This window comes from Notothenia rossii (genome assembly GCF_949606895.1).
Source record: "Notothenia rossii genome assembly, chromosome: 11".
NCBI classification, from domain to species: Eukaryota; Metazoa; Chordata; class Actinopteri; order Perciformes; family Nototheniidae; genus Notothenia; species Notothenia rossii.
In genome coordinates this window covers 36,980,168-36,996,666 of record NC_136910.1, presented here as the reverse complement: position 1 = coordinate 36,996,666, position 16,499 = coordinate 36,980,168, and the positions used below count along the sequence as shown (strand labels likewise).

General features: G+C 40.2%; 1 protein-coding gene across 1 annotated transcript in view; it reads left to right on the top strand.

The window, feature by feature from the left end:
- LOC307025197 (uncharacterized protein) overlaps positions 1 to 16,499 on the top strand; it is a 109,734-nt gene that overhangs the window by 55,112 nt on the left and 38,123 nt on the right. Inside the window, exon 4 of the mRNA XM_079659822.1 lies at positions 2,543 to 2,558. Coding sequence (XP_079515948.1) covers positions 2,543 to 2,558 — 16 coding nt within the window. The remainder of the gene's footprint in view (positions 1 to 2,542; positions 2,559 to 16,499) is intronic.

Here is a 16,499-nt window from a genome sequence, read left to right as displayed (position 1 = left end):
AACCATATGAAAGTAATAGATCAACAAAGTCATCCCATCCCCAATGAAGTCACAGACCAACACAATTTGTATCATTTCACGCCATGTGGAAACAGGGCTGTTTTCATTTTGGTTTTGAAGGCAAGGACTATATGTGGATTGGAGGAAATATGGTGCTGTCCCTCTTCATTTTATTCTAACCTTTGGCCTACTTTAATGCTCTGTTGATATTATTATTGCTTGCTTGATTATATATTTAATAGAAGTATAAACGCAAGCGTTCCCGTGTAAATGGGGTATGAATAAATGTAAATACACCCACAGCCCTTACATTTCAATACTTTCAGAAATATTAGAATCATACACTTAGTTTGAAAACGGGTTTCTTTTCCAAATGTTTTATTTCTGCCTTGTGCATTCTGTTCTGCTAAATGTTGCCTTTAGAGTGCATGATCATGCCACACTTATTTCTGTGAAAAATGTTTAACATTTAACACAAGAAGCTGCATTACTAGGGGATTGCAATGATCTGTTGTTCACTTATTTGATCCAGGCTTGAATATCTCTGTTCGATGGATTGTCTTGAAATTTGTAACAACTTTCAAAAATGTATAATCCTAGTAATTCTTTGACTTTCATTCTTGCAGTAAAATGAGGTCAGCATTTGTGTATTATGGAAATATTTATTAAACAATGCATGGATTCCCATAAAATATTGTACACGTTATTTACAATATCCGTTCTCATAATTAATTATAATAACTTTGGTGATCCATTCACTTTTCATCCAGCACCAACAGGTCAACATTTAAATGTGTTGGGTTCATTTTCTGTAATACTTTGATTAATGACCAAACCCCTGCAAAACTGACAGATAACAACCCCATCAGCCACAGCTGTATTTTCTGTGAAGTGCTAATTAGCATGCTTGCACGCTTATACAAGACATTATGGCAGGTTAACCTCAGCATGTTAGCATTGTCACTGTCAGCATGCACATATGCTAGCGTGGCTAACATGTGTTTCTTTTCAATTTCACATCCTATCAATACTAAATAATGGTTGTGATGAAGACCAGCAGGCGAGATCATCACTTGACATATTTCTTATAACACAGCCCTAAGGCTTTAGTGTGTTGAAAAGTTGAAGTAGCCAACAGTAACCCGGTGTGAGTGTCAGGAGGGGGAATGGGTGTGTGTGTGGGAAGGGGGGGTCTGCTGTCACTTTTGTGGACAAATACCTTCCTTGAAAAATGTCTAGCCAAGGCCGGCAGCAGAAACATGAGAGTACTGTTCTTTGGCAGGAAGGAGGGAGGGACGTGGGAAAAGGCAAGGAGACATCTCTACACTGCTTCGTCCTATTGTAACATACCTTTACCTTTGTAGTTTTGGCATGCTTTCATACTACTTAAACACATGGAACAAAAACACATGGAAACTTGCTGGAAGTAGACTAGTTACTTATAATATTTATGCGTTAAATGTGCCTTTATGTCCTTAATGCTACATACATTTATTTTTTATGCTGGACATTAGAATAAACAGTGTTTTTGCTGGATCAATATTGAAATACAGTAGGCTAGCAAAATGTACATTTCCTGACATAAAACAGTAATGGTCATCCACTGCACTGCTGCAGAATGAAGCCTAAGTGCCCAGCAAACTGCAGCTAATGCTTTAAAGCTGGAGTGTGGTAGTGGGGCCCGGCCCGGCCCCGCGGTTTTTGGTCAACCGCAACACGGCCTCTGATTGGCTGGATGTGAGGCAGGAATTCAGGCTCTCTGAGGTCTAAGCCCCACCTCCTTCTCCTCCTCCCGGCCCCGAGCGCTGGAGCACGATGGCATTCCCTCTACACACACACACACACACACACACACACACACACCCACACACACACACACACACACAACACACACACACACACACACACACACACACACACACACACACACACACACACAACACACACACACACACACACACACACACACACACACACACACACACACACACACACACACAGTCTCTCTCCCATTCTCCTATGAAAGGGGGCTGTAGAGTAGGGAGTTCCAGACATTTGAAGACACAGATCAAGGAAGTGAGAGAATAGCAACAAAAGACAAAGAGAGTACTCTCCTGCCCTCTGTTTGTGTGTGTGGGTGAGATTTCTTTTTTTCTCTCGCACTGTGATCCTAAGAAGGGGGAGGACCTGAACCCTGCTAAGAGTCAATACCCCTGCAGGAGTCCACGGGACCATACACACTTACTCTCTCTCTCTCTCTCTCTCTCTCTCACACACACACACACACACACACACACACACACAACACACACACACACACACACACACACACACACACACACACACACACACACACACACACACACACACACACACATACTTGCTACTGCAGCCTGAATGAGCTCAAAGCAGAAGGAGAAGCAGAGCGAGGAAGCAGGAGTGTGAGAGAGGGGAGGAGGAATCTCTGGAGTTACTACTTGTTGCTTTTTTGGTTTTTCTGTGTGGATTGAGGATGGTATTTCTTCTGCTTTCCCTGCGGCAGTGGGACCTTGTCTGAGGTGAGTGCTTGCATTTCACTTCCCCCCCCCCTCATTTCTCTGGTTGATAACTCTGTGAGAAAAAAAGAAGTTTAAGTTGTGTGAGCTTTTCTGTGGGATTGCTCTCTTGGTGGAATGGCGGAGGGGGGTTGGAAGAGAGGAGGAGGTGTGGAGGAAGGCTTTTCACGTGCCGCGGAGCAACATTATCACACTCATCTGTCAGAGAAAGAAGCAAATTAGGGGAAGAAAGAATCTTATATGAAGGGTACTAATGTGGGGGAAAGAGAGGAACCAAAGAATTGTATCGTGTGATTCACAGCTCTGTTACATGTGGGACAGCAGAGGAGGAGAACATAAAACTCTTTAGACTTCTGTATATTTATTTGGTCTTTGTTGACAGGACCATGCATCTTGTATTCCTTTCATACATGTCTGTGTGTGTGCTGGAGGAGTTTTCCAATTCCACCATACAAAGCTAGAAGGTAGTGTTTAACCACTTTAGCAGAGTGTAGCCCTCATTTATCAGCTCTTGCTTGATGACAGTGTTTTCTCTGACTCTACCACAGATAGTAGCTCACCTGAGTGTGCAGCCTCATCATCATTCCTCCACCAACATGTGTTTACATGCTGCCCTCTATAACCCACACAAAGAAGCACTAAGTGTCAACAAGTTTGTATCATGTTGCTCTTTTTGACAGGGACGTCAACATTTGTAGTGAGTTTAAACATGTGTGTTAATTATCTGACCTTTCTGGATAAAGTATCAGTTAAAGTAATCGTTGTGGTAAACTTTTACATATCCCAGATTCAAGTAGAGTTTGGAGACGCTTACGTTTTTTTTTGTAAAGTAGTAGTGCAGTGTGTCCGGGCGTGGGGCGGGCATTGTTGTCCTATTATTAGAGCAAGTGGGCCGCCCAGCAGCTGTGAGGAAGGAAGTAGACTCGGAGCAGCCGGAGAAGAGGGATTACTGGGAACACTGAGCGGGAATTATGGGCAGACTGGAATGGCATTCCTATGGTGGCAGAGGCAGTGAGGGAAGATGAGTGAGCCAACGCAGCAGACAGGGATCAGTGTGGATCATTAGAAAAGACCTAGAGGTCAACAGTGATCTGCACTGAACACGCTGCTGTGATTACAGATGACATGTGTCCAACAGATGGATGGCTCGGCTGCTGATTTGTTAAAGGGTGCAAGAAATATATGCATTTTTTAAATGTATTTAATCTTTCTTCTTCATTATTACTAGATAACACTGGAACAAATCCAGGCAGAATTTCAAATATTATTTGAGTTTACAATTATGTAAAAAAGGATATAAGCAGCAAATCTAAGTAAAGCTGAAACCAGTCAATCAATCAATCAATGTTTATTTATATAGCCCAATATCACAAATGTTACATTTGTCTCAGTGGACTTCACAGTTTGTACAGAATATCAGTATGACAATACGACACCCTCTGTCCTTAGACCCTCACATCGTACAAGGAAAAACTTCCAGAGAAAACCCCAGTGCGATTCATCATTAAAAAAAATATTTGCTTAATTTTCAGGCACCCTTCTAATCCTCTCATTGTTTTTTCTTAATCTTTAACTGCTATACACTTCTTAAATAATAATAATAATAATTGGCACATCTACTGAAACCACTAATTCTTAAATAATGACTGATTGTGTCTTTTTTCCTGCTTTTGTTAACTTTTAAAATAGCTGATTTATTTTCATGCAACCAATTTATCGCCTCAATGTTAGTACTTTAGAATGTGTCTGTATACCTGTACCACCTCTCTAGAATTACTACATGTCATTACAGACTCCAGTGACACTGTAATGGCTGGCAATTTAAGTTTGAATAAAGGGTGATAAATAAAATACGACCCATCTGTCATTGAGTGTGCTTACTCACTCTTTGTAGCTCTTTATCTGCGGCAGCGCAGAGCGGAAGCTGACAGGGTATTCTCAGCAATGAAAGTGGAAGCAGATAGTGATTACTCTGTGATTGACTGCTGAGATAAACTGCTGCCACACTGGCTAAAGAGATAATGGCATCCCAGAAAGACTCGCATATCTCTGCTATCTCTGCCTTTCTCCACTCGTAAATCTCAGGTGTGTATTCCAGATAAATACACTTGCTCACTGCTTTTAGATAAGTACGACAAAAAGGGCTTTGTCATCTGGACCTTTTTGTATTTCTTTTTCATGTTGGATCTTTAAAGTTATTTATCACTTCCCCATTACCTGGAGTGTCGACACAGGCTGAGATGTGTTGAATGAGAAATGATCTTTAAGTCTTAACTTCCAGAGGAATTTCGTAGCTGTCTCAAACTGTACTGCAATGACAATGAAGTTAAATCAAATCTAATCTAATCAACACAAAAATAACAACTGAGAAAAGATTTGAGATAACATCTCTTTTCTTGAAAGAACTCGTTTAGATACTTTTATATTTATTGTGAAATCAAAGATTACCATCAGGCTGCATTTCTTTCTGATGGGGTAACTTCTATTTTAATTAGAGGTGTATCTGTTACTAATATATCTGTCAAGAAAGCATGGAACTTTTAAGAGTTTAAAACGTGTTGAAATGCTAGTGAGATTTTATTCTGTAACATACTTTTTTATATGTGAGTTTGACATCGTTTTCTGCCTTTTTAATACAAAGTCTTTGTTTCCTCCTCACAAACACCTTACTGTGGCTCCCAGGCGTTTAGTGCCACAGGACCTGCCCTCATTCCCACCACTCTCTTCCCAGCTTTCCTCCTCCCTCCAGCTCTCTGAAGATCAGCTTTGTAATTAGTTAGCGCCATAAATCAGGGGATTCTGATGCATGTTTGACACCAATAAACTGGGTGGTTTCACTTTGTATGTGGATTTTGGGGGGGAAGAAGGGGGTAGGCTGGTGGTTTGTTGGCATAACGTACAATTACCCATGTGCCTCGCAGGTTACCTGGTGCACTCTGTGTGATCATGTTAGATTGCATGTTTGGGCATGTGTCTGCAGCTAGATTGTGTGTACACAGGCACTCATTGCTTTTTAATATGTAAGTTAATCATTTCATTGTTCTCTGGCCTGCAGAGCACTAATGAGGACTGTGGAAATGTATTTACTGTTTGTTATGGCAATTAGGTGCTTAACATCTGAATTTAGGGTTGAAAAACCAGGGCTATTGTGGATCTAAATGGTTTGTTTTGCTTTCCCTAAACACTGCTTAAAGACAATAATTAACCCCAGTGCTCACTTCTGAGGGAACACACACACACACACACACACACACACACACACACCACACACACACACACACACACACACACACACACACACACACACACACACACACACACACACACACACACACACACACACACACACACACACACACACACACACACACACACAGGGCCGGCCCTAGGCACTGGCGAACTAGGCGGTCGCCTAGGGCGCCAGATCTGGAGGGGCGCTGCGCTGGGAGAAAAAAAAATAATAATAAAAAAAAAATTAAAATGAATACATTTAAAAAAAAAATTCTGCCTAATTTTCTGCCCTTGATGTAATACATTTACATTAATAATTGAATAAAGTAAACACCCTTTGCACCCCGGACCGGCAACATTTTGCATTTGCCCTTTATGATGGGCACTGTAAGTGATGAAAGTGGGGGATGTTGGCTTATCAGGCGCCCGCAGCTCACAGCCAAAGTGCGAGAGAGAGAGAGAGAGAGAGAGAGAGAGAGAGAGAGAGAGAGAGAGAGAGAGAGAGAGAGAGAGAGAGAGAGAGAGAGAGAGAGAGAGAGAGAGAGAGAGAGAGAGAGAGAGAGAGAGAGAGAGAGAGAGAGAGAGAGAGAGAGAGAGAGAGAGAGAGAGAGAGAGAGAGAGAGAGAGAGAGAGAGAGAGAGAGAGAGAGAGAGAGAGAGAGAGAGAGAGAGAATCGGTGATTGTTGTTGGATTGAGGCTGATATAACTATAGCTCAGTGAGGTAAAGGACTCTTGAGTGTTTAGATAGTTCACTTTAGTCTAAGTTATCTCAGTGGGTCTCAAACGGTTTGGTCACAATTTGTGTAAACAAATATTTCCAGGGCACACCTTTATAATTATTGGATAAATAACAACAGGTTTGAAATCATTCCAATGTATACTATAGGACAGTAAACCAAAAATATCATTTAAAACTGGAGATATTAGGTCAAATAAGATATGAATGAACAACAAAAATAAAATGCGTTACATTCACTTATTATTGGCTATGGGTTATTGGTTATGTTCACGTAGTTATTTGATTATTAAAATGTAAACCGATCTTTTTCATATGGGTGTTTTAGAGTTGTACCCCCTAGATCTAGTCTCTAGTAATTCTGCTCAAACTGCACCAGATTGAAGCATTTTACTTTAAAATGTTATAACAAATCTTTCCGGGGGGGCATGCCCCTAGAGGATGTGACGTCAAACCCCCAATTGCTTGGGGAGATTTCATAATCTCGCCTAGTGCTCCAAAAATATCTAGGGCCGGGCCTGCACACACACACACACACACACACACACACACACACACACACACACACACACACACACACACACACACACACACACACACACACACACACACACACACACACACACACACACACACACACACATACATGCTCGGTGACATACTTTGTAGAAAGATTACTAAATTACATTCTTCATTGCATTTAATAAGTAGCTCTGCAAAGTTGAGGAAGTTTGAGGCTCCTTCATTAGCATTCCCTTTAGTTGGCTTGTCAATTGAAATAAGATATTGCAACAGCCCTCCTTCTGCGTGGGTGTGCATTTATATGTACTGCAGGTGTGTACAAGTATGAACAACACTACTCTTCATGCAATATTAATATCTTCATATATTGACTCTCACTATTATTATCCAGCTGGAGTCCATATGTTTATAACTGTAGTCTGTGGCCCCTCTCAGCAGATGTGGCCCTCAACAACAGGCCTAACCCTGACTGAGCTCTTTCACCCTCACACCCTCCACTCAGCTGCCGGTTTAACGGATGTACGGCTCACTGTGTGTCTGCTTGTATTCATGTAGGCTTACAGTTTGAATAGGCACAATGCAGTGTCAGCGTGCTGTCTGCCACCAGGCTGCATGCAGATGTAGTTACAGTCAATGCTTCAATGCAGTATTGATGACTTGATAGAAAAATCTGTAAAATCAGTATATGCTAGCAGGGTAAACTGTTGACAACTGACACTTTTAGGAGTTTATTTTTTAGATGTATTATTTAGGTTTTGGAACTCCATCCAAATTGTAATTATTTGAATGTAACTTAAGGCTTTGAATCAGCAATTGCGTTTATAACCCGGTACAAATACTACATTATAGTAACCGGTACATCTCGATTCTTGCACAAAGTCTAATCATCTCTATATTCAAACTCGGCTTAATTAGCCGGCTTAAAGGCTTAATTTTGCCCCCTCAAATGTATAAACTTAAATAAACTGCGCAAACCGGTTCACGAATCCTTAGCAACAATTATTTTTGAAACAAAACAAACAAGAGGAAGTTTGACAGCGAACATCCATACACACAAAAACACACATATATACATCTGTAATAGATATTACCCTTAGAACAACTTGTCTACTCATCAAAGGTTGCATTGTGCAGAGTGCACACTACTAGACTGTTAAACTAGTGACGTAGCGCTGCTGGAAGCACAGGCTGGGAGCTGAGATAGTTGCTGTGTTTTCTCCTGGCTCATTGAAGGCTCAGTGGGTGGTCGCGCTCCTGTGAATCAACACCACAGTGCTTTGGCAAACAAGACAGCTGCACACACACAAATGTCACACCTTTACATAAATGCAGACTCACAGAACATCATCTCTGCGTGGGAGATTTACATCCCAGAAGTGTCTTTCCAATAATGGCACAGCAAAAGTGCTGTAAAAGCCGCAATAATTATAAAATGAGATATGACTCATGACCTTCATCTATAACGTACACACTGCTTTATTTAAATTGGATGCTAGTATTTGTTCAACATATAAAGTTATACATGAAAATGACTTAAAATGACAATCCCTAACTGATATACCATAGTTTACACTTTAACCGCATTTGCTCCTGTGTGTAATGTCCACAGTAATGACTCTTACATGTCTAATATGTGTAAGGTGTAATTGTAAAGCACTTTGAGCACCTTTAAAAGCACTCTAATAAAAAATGTAATGCATTATTGTTATTATTAGTTATTTCTATGACATTTAACATTTTAAATGCAACTCTCTGCATCCTTTATTTGGTATTGTACACCTCAGGTTTCATTAAATAAGACTATTTAAGCTTCATGAAAAAAACTAATGTCATAGGGAGAAATTACATTATATTGCATTTAGCTGACGCTTTTATCCAAAGCGACTTACAATAAGTACCTTCGACCAGGAAGATACAACCTTGAAGAAAACAGAATCATATAAGTACATCAGGTTTCATAGAGCCAAACATTTCAAGTGCTACTCAACTGGCTTTAGAAAGCCAGTCCTTTATTAGTATATAAGTGCTTTGTTAGTAATGAATTAGACATTTCAGAGCTGCAGAATAAAAGGCTAACAGTAGGCGCTTTCACACCAGAGTACTTTTCCGCGTATTTTTCCCGTTTAGTTCCGATAGTTCCTGGGATTTTGCGTTCACACCAAAAAGTTAACTTAGTTCATGAGAACTTTTCCCACCTTTTTAGTCCCTGCTAGAGAGGTGGTACTTTCCTGTCCCAATTTCTGATTGGCTGAGCGAATTGCAAACCACGGCCCGTAAAACTCTGAAAAGTTTTGTGAAGCCGCCATTTTGTTTGCTGGCATTAGCATTGTTAGCATTAGCCCCGCGCACCAACGGAGAGAGAATAACTTATGGCAACACAAAAAAAAACATGGGAGCGGAGGAGATGAGGAGGTGTCGGCGTTCTGGCGATTTACTCGGAAGCTTCAAGGACTTCCGGCCGGGGACTTCGGGTGGCAGTATACGCTGTGAAGTTGTTTGCGGCCTGCCAGTAAATCCAAAGCAGAAGAAGAAGAAGAAGTGACGTCAGTGGCTTCATTTGCATAATCTTCCCTCAGGGAACTTATTCCGGTGTGAACGCAGTCTGCTCTTAGTTCCATGTGGGTATTAAGTGCTGGGAACTAAGTGCTGGGAACTAAGTACGGCAAATTACTTGGTGTGAAAGTGGCTAATGAAGCAACTACTGTGACATTAATGAAAACTGTATTGTGCGGTAAGTGTTTTTTACTTTGCTCTTTAACTTGTTAAAAAGTTTCTCTGTATCGCTCAATCGTTGTGCTGCGTTAGAGAACACAACAGACCATATAACCATCAACCTAGTACAGCAAATTGAGACATCTCTTTTTAATTGCTGTCTGTGAGCTTCAGTACAGTCTGCCAAATCTCATCATAAAAATGTTTAGTTTTGTGACTGTAATTTACCTTTTATATGTCTCAATGTCTTTCATTTGAGAGAAATAGGCCTGGAAAGCTCTTGAGAAGCCTCTCAATTCACCAAAGTGTGGGAACCCAATTCTGTGTTTATGTGACCTGTATGACAGCTCACAGCAGGGTGTAGTAGAACAACACTGTTGTGTTTACTAGACAAACACGAAAGCAACACAAAGACATGAAGCACATCATTTCTGTCAGTTTGGATTACTTCTACACCAAGTTGTTTGCGAAGATCTGAGAATATATCTACTTTCCTACAAAGTCTGACAGGCAAAAAAAAAAGGACCTGACAGTTTACAACATTTTAGCCATATACCATAAACCACTTTATTTGGAGTTAAAACAGACAGTGAATAATACTCTCCTATTTCGTGCACTCACATGTTGTTGAGGGTAAACTTAAAATCTAAAACTTATTTAGCATTCTAAATAAGTTTGACTGACCTGGGTGTAAACCTGCCTCATGGTGTGACTGAAGGTGTTGTTTTGCCTTGTCTGACTTCTTTTAAGAGATACAACCAGGTCCTAAAAATAAGACTCAATGTGCCCACTCTTTTGTATTCCTCTTCTCTTCCTTCTTTTCAATCTGCCTTGACATTGATGTGCATTTAAACAGTCTTTCATCACAGTCCCAGACAGACTGGTAACCAATAAAATGTGTGCAGATATAAAAAGCCCATCACTGCTCCTTGCCCCTGGCTGTCAGAACAAAATGAAACTTGTCTTGCAGAGCACATTCTGTTTGCATGCAGCACTCGTCTGCACGCTCTGAGAACACGCAGGTAACTCGAGGTGTTGACCCCTGGAAAAGCCAGCGTGGACATTAATTTTACACGGCTGTACAGCGATGAAGTTTTACAATGCTGTTGTTCTCCTGCTGTCTGAGCTCACCTTTGACTGTTTGTCTAATTCATGAGGCAGCACAGTGAGAAGCTCCCTGATTTGAGATGATCTTGTCTCATGTCACTCAGTTTACGAAAACAAGACATCATGAAACAAGACATTTATAAAACCTATGAAATGTATTACAAGGATTTCATGGTTGCTATGGTATTCAGCAAGGGGATTCAGAATACATTGTCATTTATAGTCATTGCTCAAAATCAACCAAAAGACACATGCTGATCCTAAGAGAGACTCACTAATATGATAACTGAACACATAATAATAATAATAATAATTTAAATGTCATGGACATAGTCATATTTTTTTTCTCCACATATAGTTCATGAGAACATTAATGATTTATTATATAATTTTTCTAACACGTGAGAGAGGATGTCTTGATAGCAAAAGCATTGTTTAAAGAGATTATTTGGGTCTTTTGCAGTGAGGTCAAATGAGGTACTCAAACACTGACTAAGGTACTTAATAGTACTATCCCTTTAAGATACATTCACAATGTTGTTTTCACACACCTTTCATGATGGATTATTGTACTTAGAGAGATATCAATTCAAGTCCTCTGTTTATCAGTTCTCTTTCTCAGTTTATCTTACAATGTTCTCACACACATACATACACACACACACACACACACACACACACACACACACACACACACACACACACACACACACACACACACACACACACACACACACACACACACACACACACACACACACACACACACCATGGGCCGTGGGAGTGAGAGAAATCATGTTGATGATGTAAGACGGTGGTCTGACGTTCTGAGACAAAACAGAAAACAGGAAAGGGGGGAAAGGAATTCCACTCCCAAAGGCTCCCCTTCCCTCCCATCGCACATCACTTCCTGTCTCATAACTCTCTATTTGGACCCCACACGTACACACACACACACACACACACACACACACACACACACACACACACACACACACACACACACACACACACACACACACAAGTTAATCATGTTTTAGTGGAAATGGAGGATTCAAATGAATTTCTCCTCCTTGATGTTAACGTGTGTAGACAAGTATACAGATATACAATATAGTTTGAAAGGTGTTAACCAATGCAACATTTTCTGTGACTTTTGTTGAACTATCTGGTGGAGACTGCACTCTCCCAGATACTTGTTCCCCTCCTGCGTCCTGCCCTCGATCTCTCTGAACATCCTCACACACACACACAAGTTGTTCCCTTTATCATCGAGGCTGAACCATTATGAAAGAGAGATACAGTCCCTTTTTTAAAGTGTATAAAGCTATTAAAATACAGAATTGCAAAGCTGCCCTCCCTCTGGCCTCGCTTACTAATATCTCTTCCACAAGGACATGCACACAAACACACCCACAATGTGTCTGTGCCTGTGTGTCGGAGAGAGAGAAACTGGGAGATTGCTGTTTATAGCTTGATGTGGATTCCCATGATGGATCAAGTGTTGTTGACTACACTTAAACACCATGTTGATGTGTACATTTACTTTATTTCAAGTACCGTTTTTCTCCTTGCTTGTATGAGTCTGTCTGTGTGTCTTTGTCTAAGTGTGTTTATTTGTGTGTGTGTTGTTAGCAGATTCCCATTTTTCGACTTATCTATGGTGTGGCATGCGGAAAGCAGCTGAAATCAGAAGGCTTTTTGCCATGACAGGACATTTAAAAAGGTGTAGCTCACCTCGAACAGCCGTTAAAACTTTACGGTTTTTCCAAACTGAGTTTAGCTCCTCCTTGTCTTTTGTCTTTACTCTCAAAGGTTTTCTGTTCCTACTACTGTATCCGACAGATATAAAGGAGCCATGCTGTTTTCTGAGCTGGCCCTTCACACTGAACAAATACCAACTCAAAATAGAGCCAGACCAACTTTTATGGTGCCAGGAATTAATTAGGCCTCAGTGATGTCCTGCTACTACTTCAAAGTAATTTGGGGGAATTGTATTGACTTTCTATTGAGGCATTATGGTTTATAAATAGGCTGCATACATTGATTCAGTTTCTCGTTGTACACACCATCAGTTGGGACAAAAAAACACTGAAATAATGTTCTGAAAGGCTTTTATTGTGTAGGAACTGCAAGAACTGTTGAGATGCATAGAGGATTGGTTTTACAACCTAAGGAAGGAATTTACTTTTAACACATTGGGCAATTTGCAGTGAGTAAGCAGTTGGTTGAACTGTAACAAGACTCACACTCTTCAACCAGTAGCTAACATGCTCACACTGACAATGCTAACAGGTTGCTATTAAGTTCTATAGCCTAATGTCAACCAGCTTAGTTAAGCAATTGAACATGCTAGAAATAGGAGCAGCCGTCATTAATATAGGAATACTATAAGCTATCAACATAAAACGGCAATGTCTAAATTGATGAGGAACTACAATATAAAACATTGAACGCAACACAGTTTGTAGTATTTTTCTTCATTCTTTCACCTATCTTATACAGTCTCATGTTGGCCCTGCAGTTCTCTTCCTGTTGTGATTTTTTATTGAACACACATCAAAAGGATAAATTGGGCCGGAGCTGCAGCTCCTCCTCCTGACATCTCTCTCTGTTAGAGATCAGCTCCCTCTCCTGCAATAACACAGCGCTGCAAACCTGGCTTGAGACATCTGCTTTCAGACAGCCTCATACTGACCAAACACGTGTAGAATGTAGACTGCTGTTCTTTTACTTTGTTGTAATAAAATGTGGCCATCACACAGCAGCAGAATCGACACGGTGGTCTCCAAACGAGCGGTAACAACATCGTACATTATTAAAATGTTCATGTAGGGCGTTGCGATCTTACAGTGGACTTAATATTCTAAATGCAGTCTATTCCAAGTTGAATGCAATGTGGGGAATCATTGTGAACAAATCCGGCATTGAGTCCAGCTTGAGATTAAGCAACATTTTCTGCAGATAAGTCGTTTATTCTCTGCAAATATACTTCAACTTTATATTTGCACACGGAATATATGTTTTTCGTGGTTAGTAATCTTTGCAAAAAAAAGACAACCATGTGCAGCTTTAAATGTATTTAGGTAAAGGCTTTGTGTGTGTGTGTGTGTGTGTGTGTGTGTGTGTGTGTGTGTGTGTGTGTGTGTGTGTGTGTGTGTGTGTGTGTGTGTGTGTGTGTGTGTGTGTGTGTGTGTGTGTGTGTGTGTGTGTGTGTGTGTGTGTGTGTGTGTGTGTGTGTGTGTGTGTGTGTGTGTGTGTGTGTGTGTGTGTGTGTGTGTGTGTGTGTGTGTGTGTGTGTGTGTGTGTGTGTGTGTGTGTGTGTGATGGAAGTAGGTTGTATAGACTGTTACAAATAAATTCCTTTTCTCTTTTCTAGAAACATTGGCATGGCATTGTAACTAAAGACAATATGCATCCAAAGAATAACACTGTCTACAGTTTTTATTGGTGCCACTCTAGAAGTATCCGTATTAAAACTGTCGACGCTGTGGCTCTTTGTGTTTATCCATTTGTGCGTTCATGCATAATAATCTCTGCAGCACATTGACCACAATTAGATCGATGGACGCGGTGCTTGTTCCAGACTCTGTACATGTAGGTGAGAGCTCAATTAACAGTCAGCACATTCACACATATCAAAGGTCAGCGGCTGATGGATAGAGAACTTTTACAGTAGCATTAATTGGCAGCTCAGTGTTGCCTGTATCGCTGCCAAATCCCTAGCCCCCCCCCCCTACTTAGACTCACTCTGTTGGCCACTTAAATTTCACTTGGCCATTGAACAAATGATGCGTATTGTTCATATGACAAAGGAGTCTCTGTGGCTGAAGGGGAGGTGGTGACCCTTATGTGGGCTGTGACTGGATTCCATAAATTCCAACATAAAGAACATGAATTATAACAGAATAAAACAGATATGTAAATGTAGGTAACCCACTTCATGCCACGTCAACATATCAGCACAGGCGTGGTTTGCTCTGTCCCACATTTGCTTTTAGAGTCTGGTAGTGTATACGTTTTAATGGGAACCGAGCAAAGAAAAGAAAGTGAGCAATGAAAGTAAAGAATGAGAAATTGTGATTCTGTCCTACAGGGGGATGTTATAAAGAGCAGCAATAAAACGCTTAGGAATGAACTAAGAGGAGGATAATTGAAGCACTACAGTCCCACTTCTGTAATGACATGTTTGGCTACCTATAAAACCGGCTTCCTGGCTCGCTCTGTCCTCTAATTCTTTTTCTGCGTCTTTACTGCCAGACTGTCAAAGACGCCTTACACAAAATAATATTTGATTTAGTTATGGGTACAATATTTCAGCACCTTGTATAAACTCTAAAAAGGATTAACACTGTTAACACAGAAAAGGTTTTTAGTACTAATCATACAAGAGTTAATGCTTGCCTAACAATAACCTCCTGTAGATATTTAGTTTATTTTTGTATTCAAGCCCCACTTCATTAATTCCCTATTATTGATTGGTGTATATCAGGGGTGCCAAACTCAAGGCCCGGGGGCCAAATCCGGCCTGTGACTTCATTTTACATGGTACCACAAGAGCTTTTAAAGAATATAATATGTTTATTATACGTTTACAGAAGCGATGCCCATAAACTACATGTCCCACAATGCATCTCAAATTGGACTTTTTTCTCAGAATTTGACTTTTTTTTCTTCAAAAATATGCCTTTTTCTCAGAATTTGCCTTTTATACTAGAATTTGACTTCTTTTTCAAAATGTTACTTTCACTTTTTTTTAAAGCCTTTTTTCCCAGAATGTGGCTTTTCTTTTTAGATACTTTTTTGACATTCTCACTGAAGAGACTTGCAATTATTTGCCCTAGACTTCTTCTTTCAGACGTAGTTAATTATGAAGTTATTACCCTATCCGATAATAATCCAATGCAGCAGAGGCAATAATTTAATAATACATTATTTTATGTATATTAAATATTTCTATATGTATTTTTATATAGTCTTAAAGTTACAACCGGCTCTTTGAGTGCAACCATAATGTGAATGTGGCCTGTGATGAAATTGAGTTTGACACCCCTGGTGTATATTATTAAAGAAGTATGTGTTTATTAATTTGCTTAAATTAATGGTTAATTTTGATAAATTTTTTCAGCGGGATATTTTCCCCATATAAACTTACATTTTTGAAGCGTAAATGCAGTCACCAGGAATAAAGAGCTATTGTCATGCTATGAACAAACTACATCACACTCACCTGGCTGCACATCACTATTGCTAAGCTAAAGGCGGCTAATGGTTAGCATTATGACATTAGTCAAAGTCAACTTTATTGTCAGTCTATCAGTTCGTGTGTATAGACGTTCTTATTATACATCCATGGTATAGACCGGTACAGACAGAGAGATCGAAATACCGTTAATCACAAGTTTATTTAGCCACATGTTAGCAATCGCAGACACGTTGAAGCTCCAGACAGTCACCAGTGGGGTAATTACTGGCGTACTTTATGCCATAGAACAAAGCGTGAAGATCTGGTAAGCTTGTTTTAACCATGGACCTTATTTCAGGCTTCTCTCCACAAACCAGTTCCAAAATGGATGACTACCAGACAATTGGTAAAATGCTAGGTTGTTTAGGACTCATTACTGCACCACTCTATG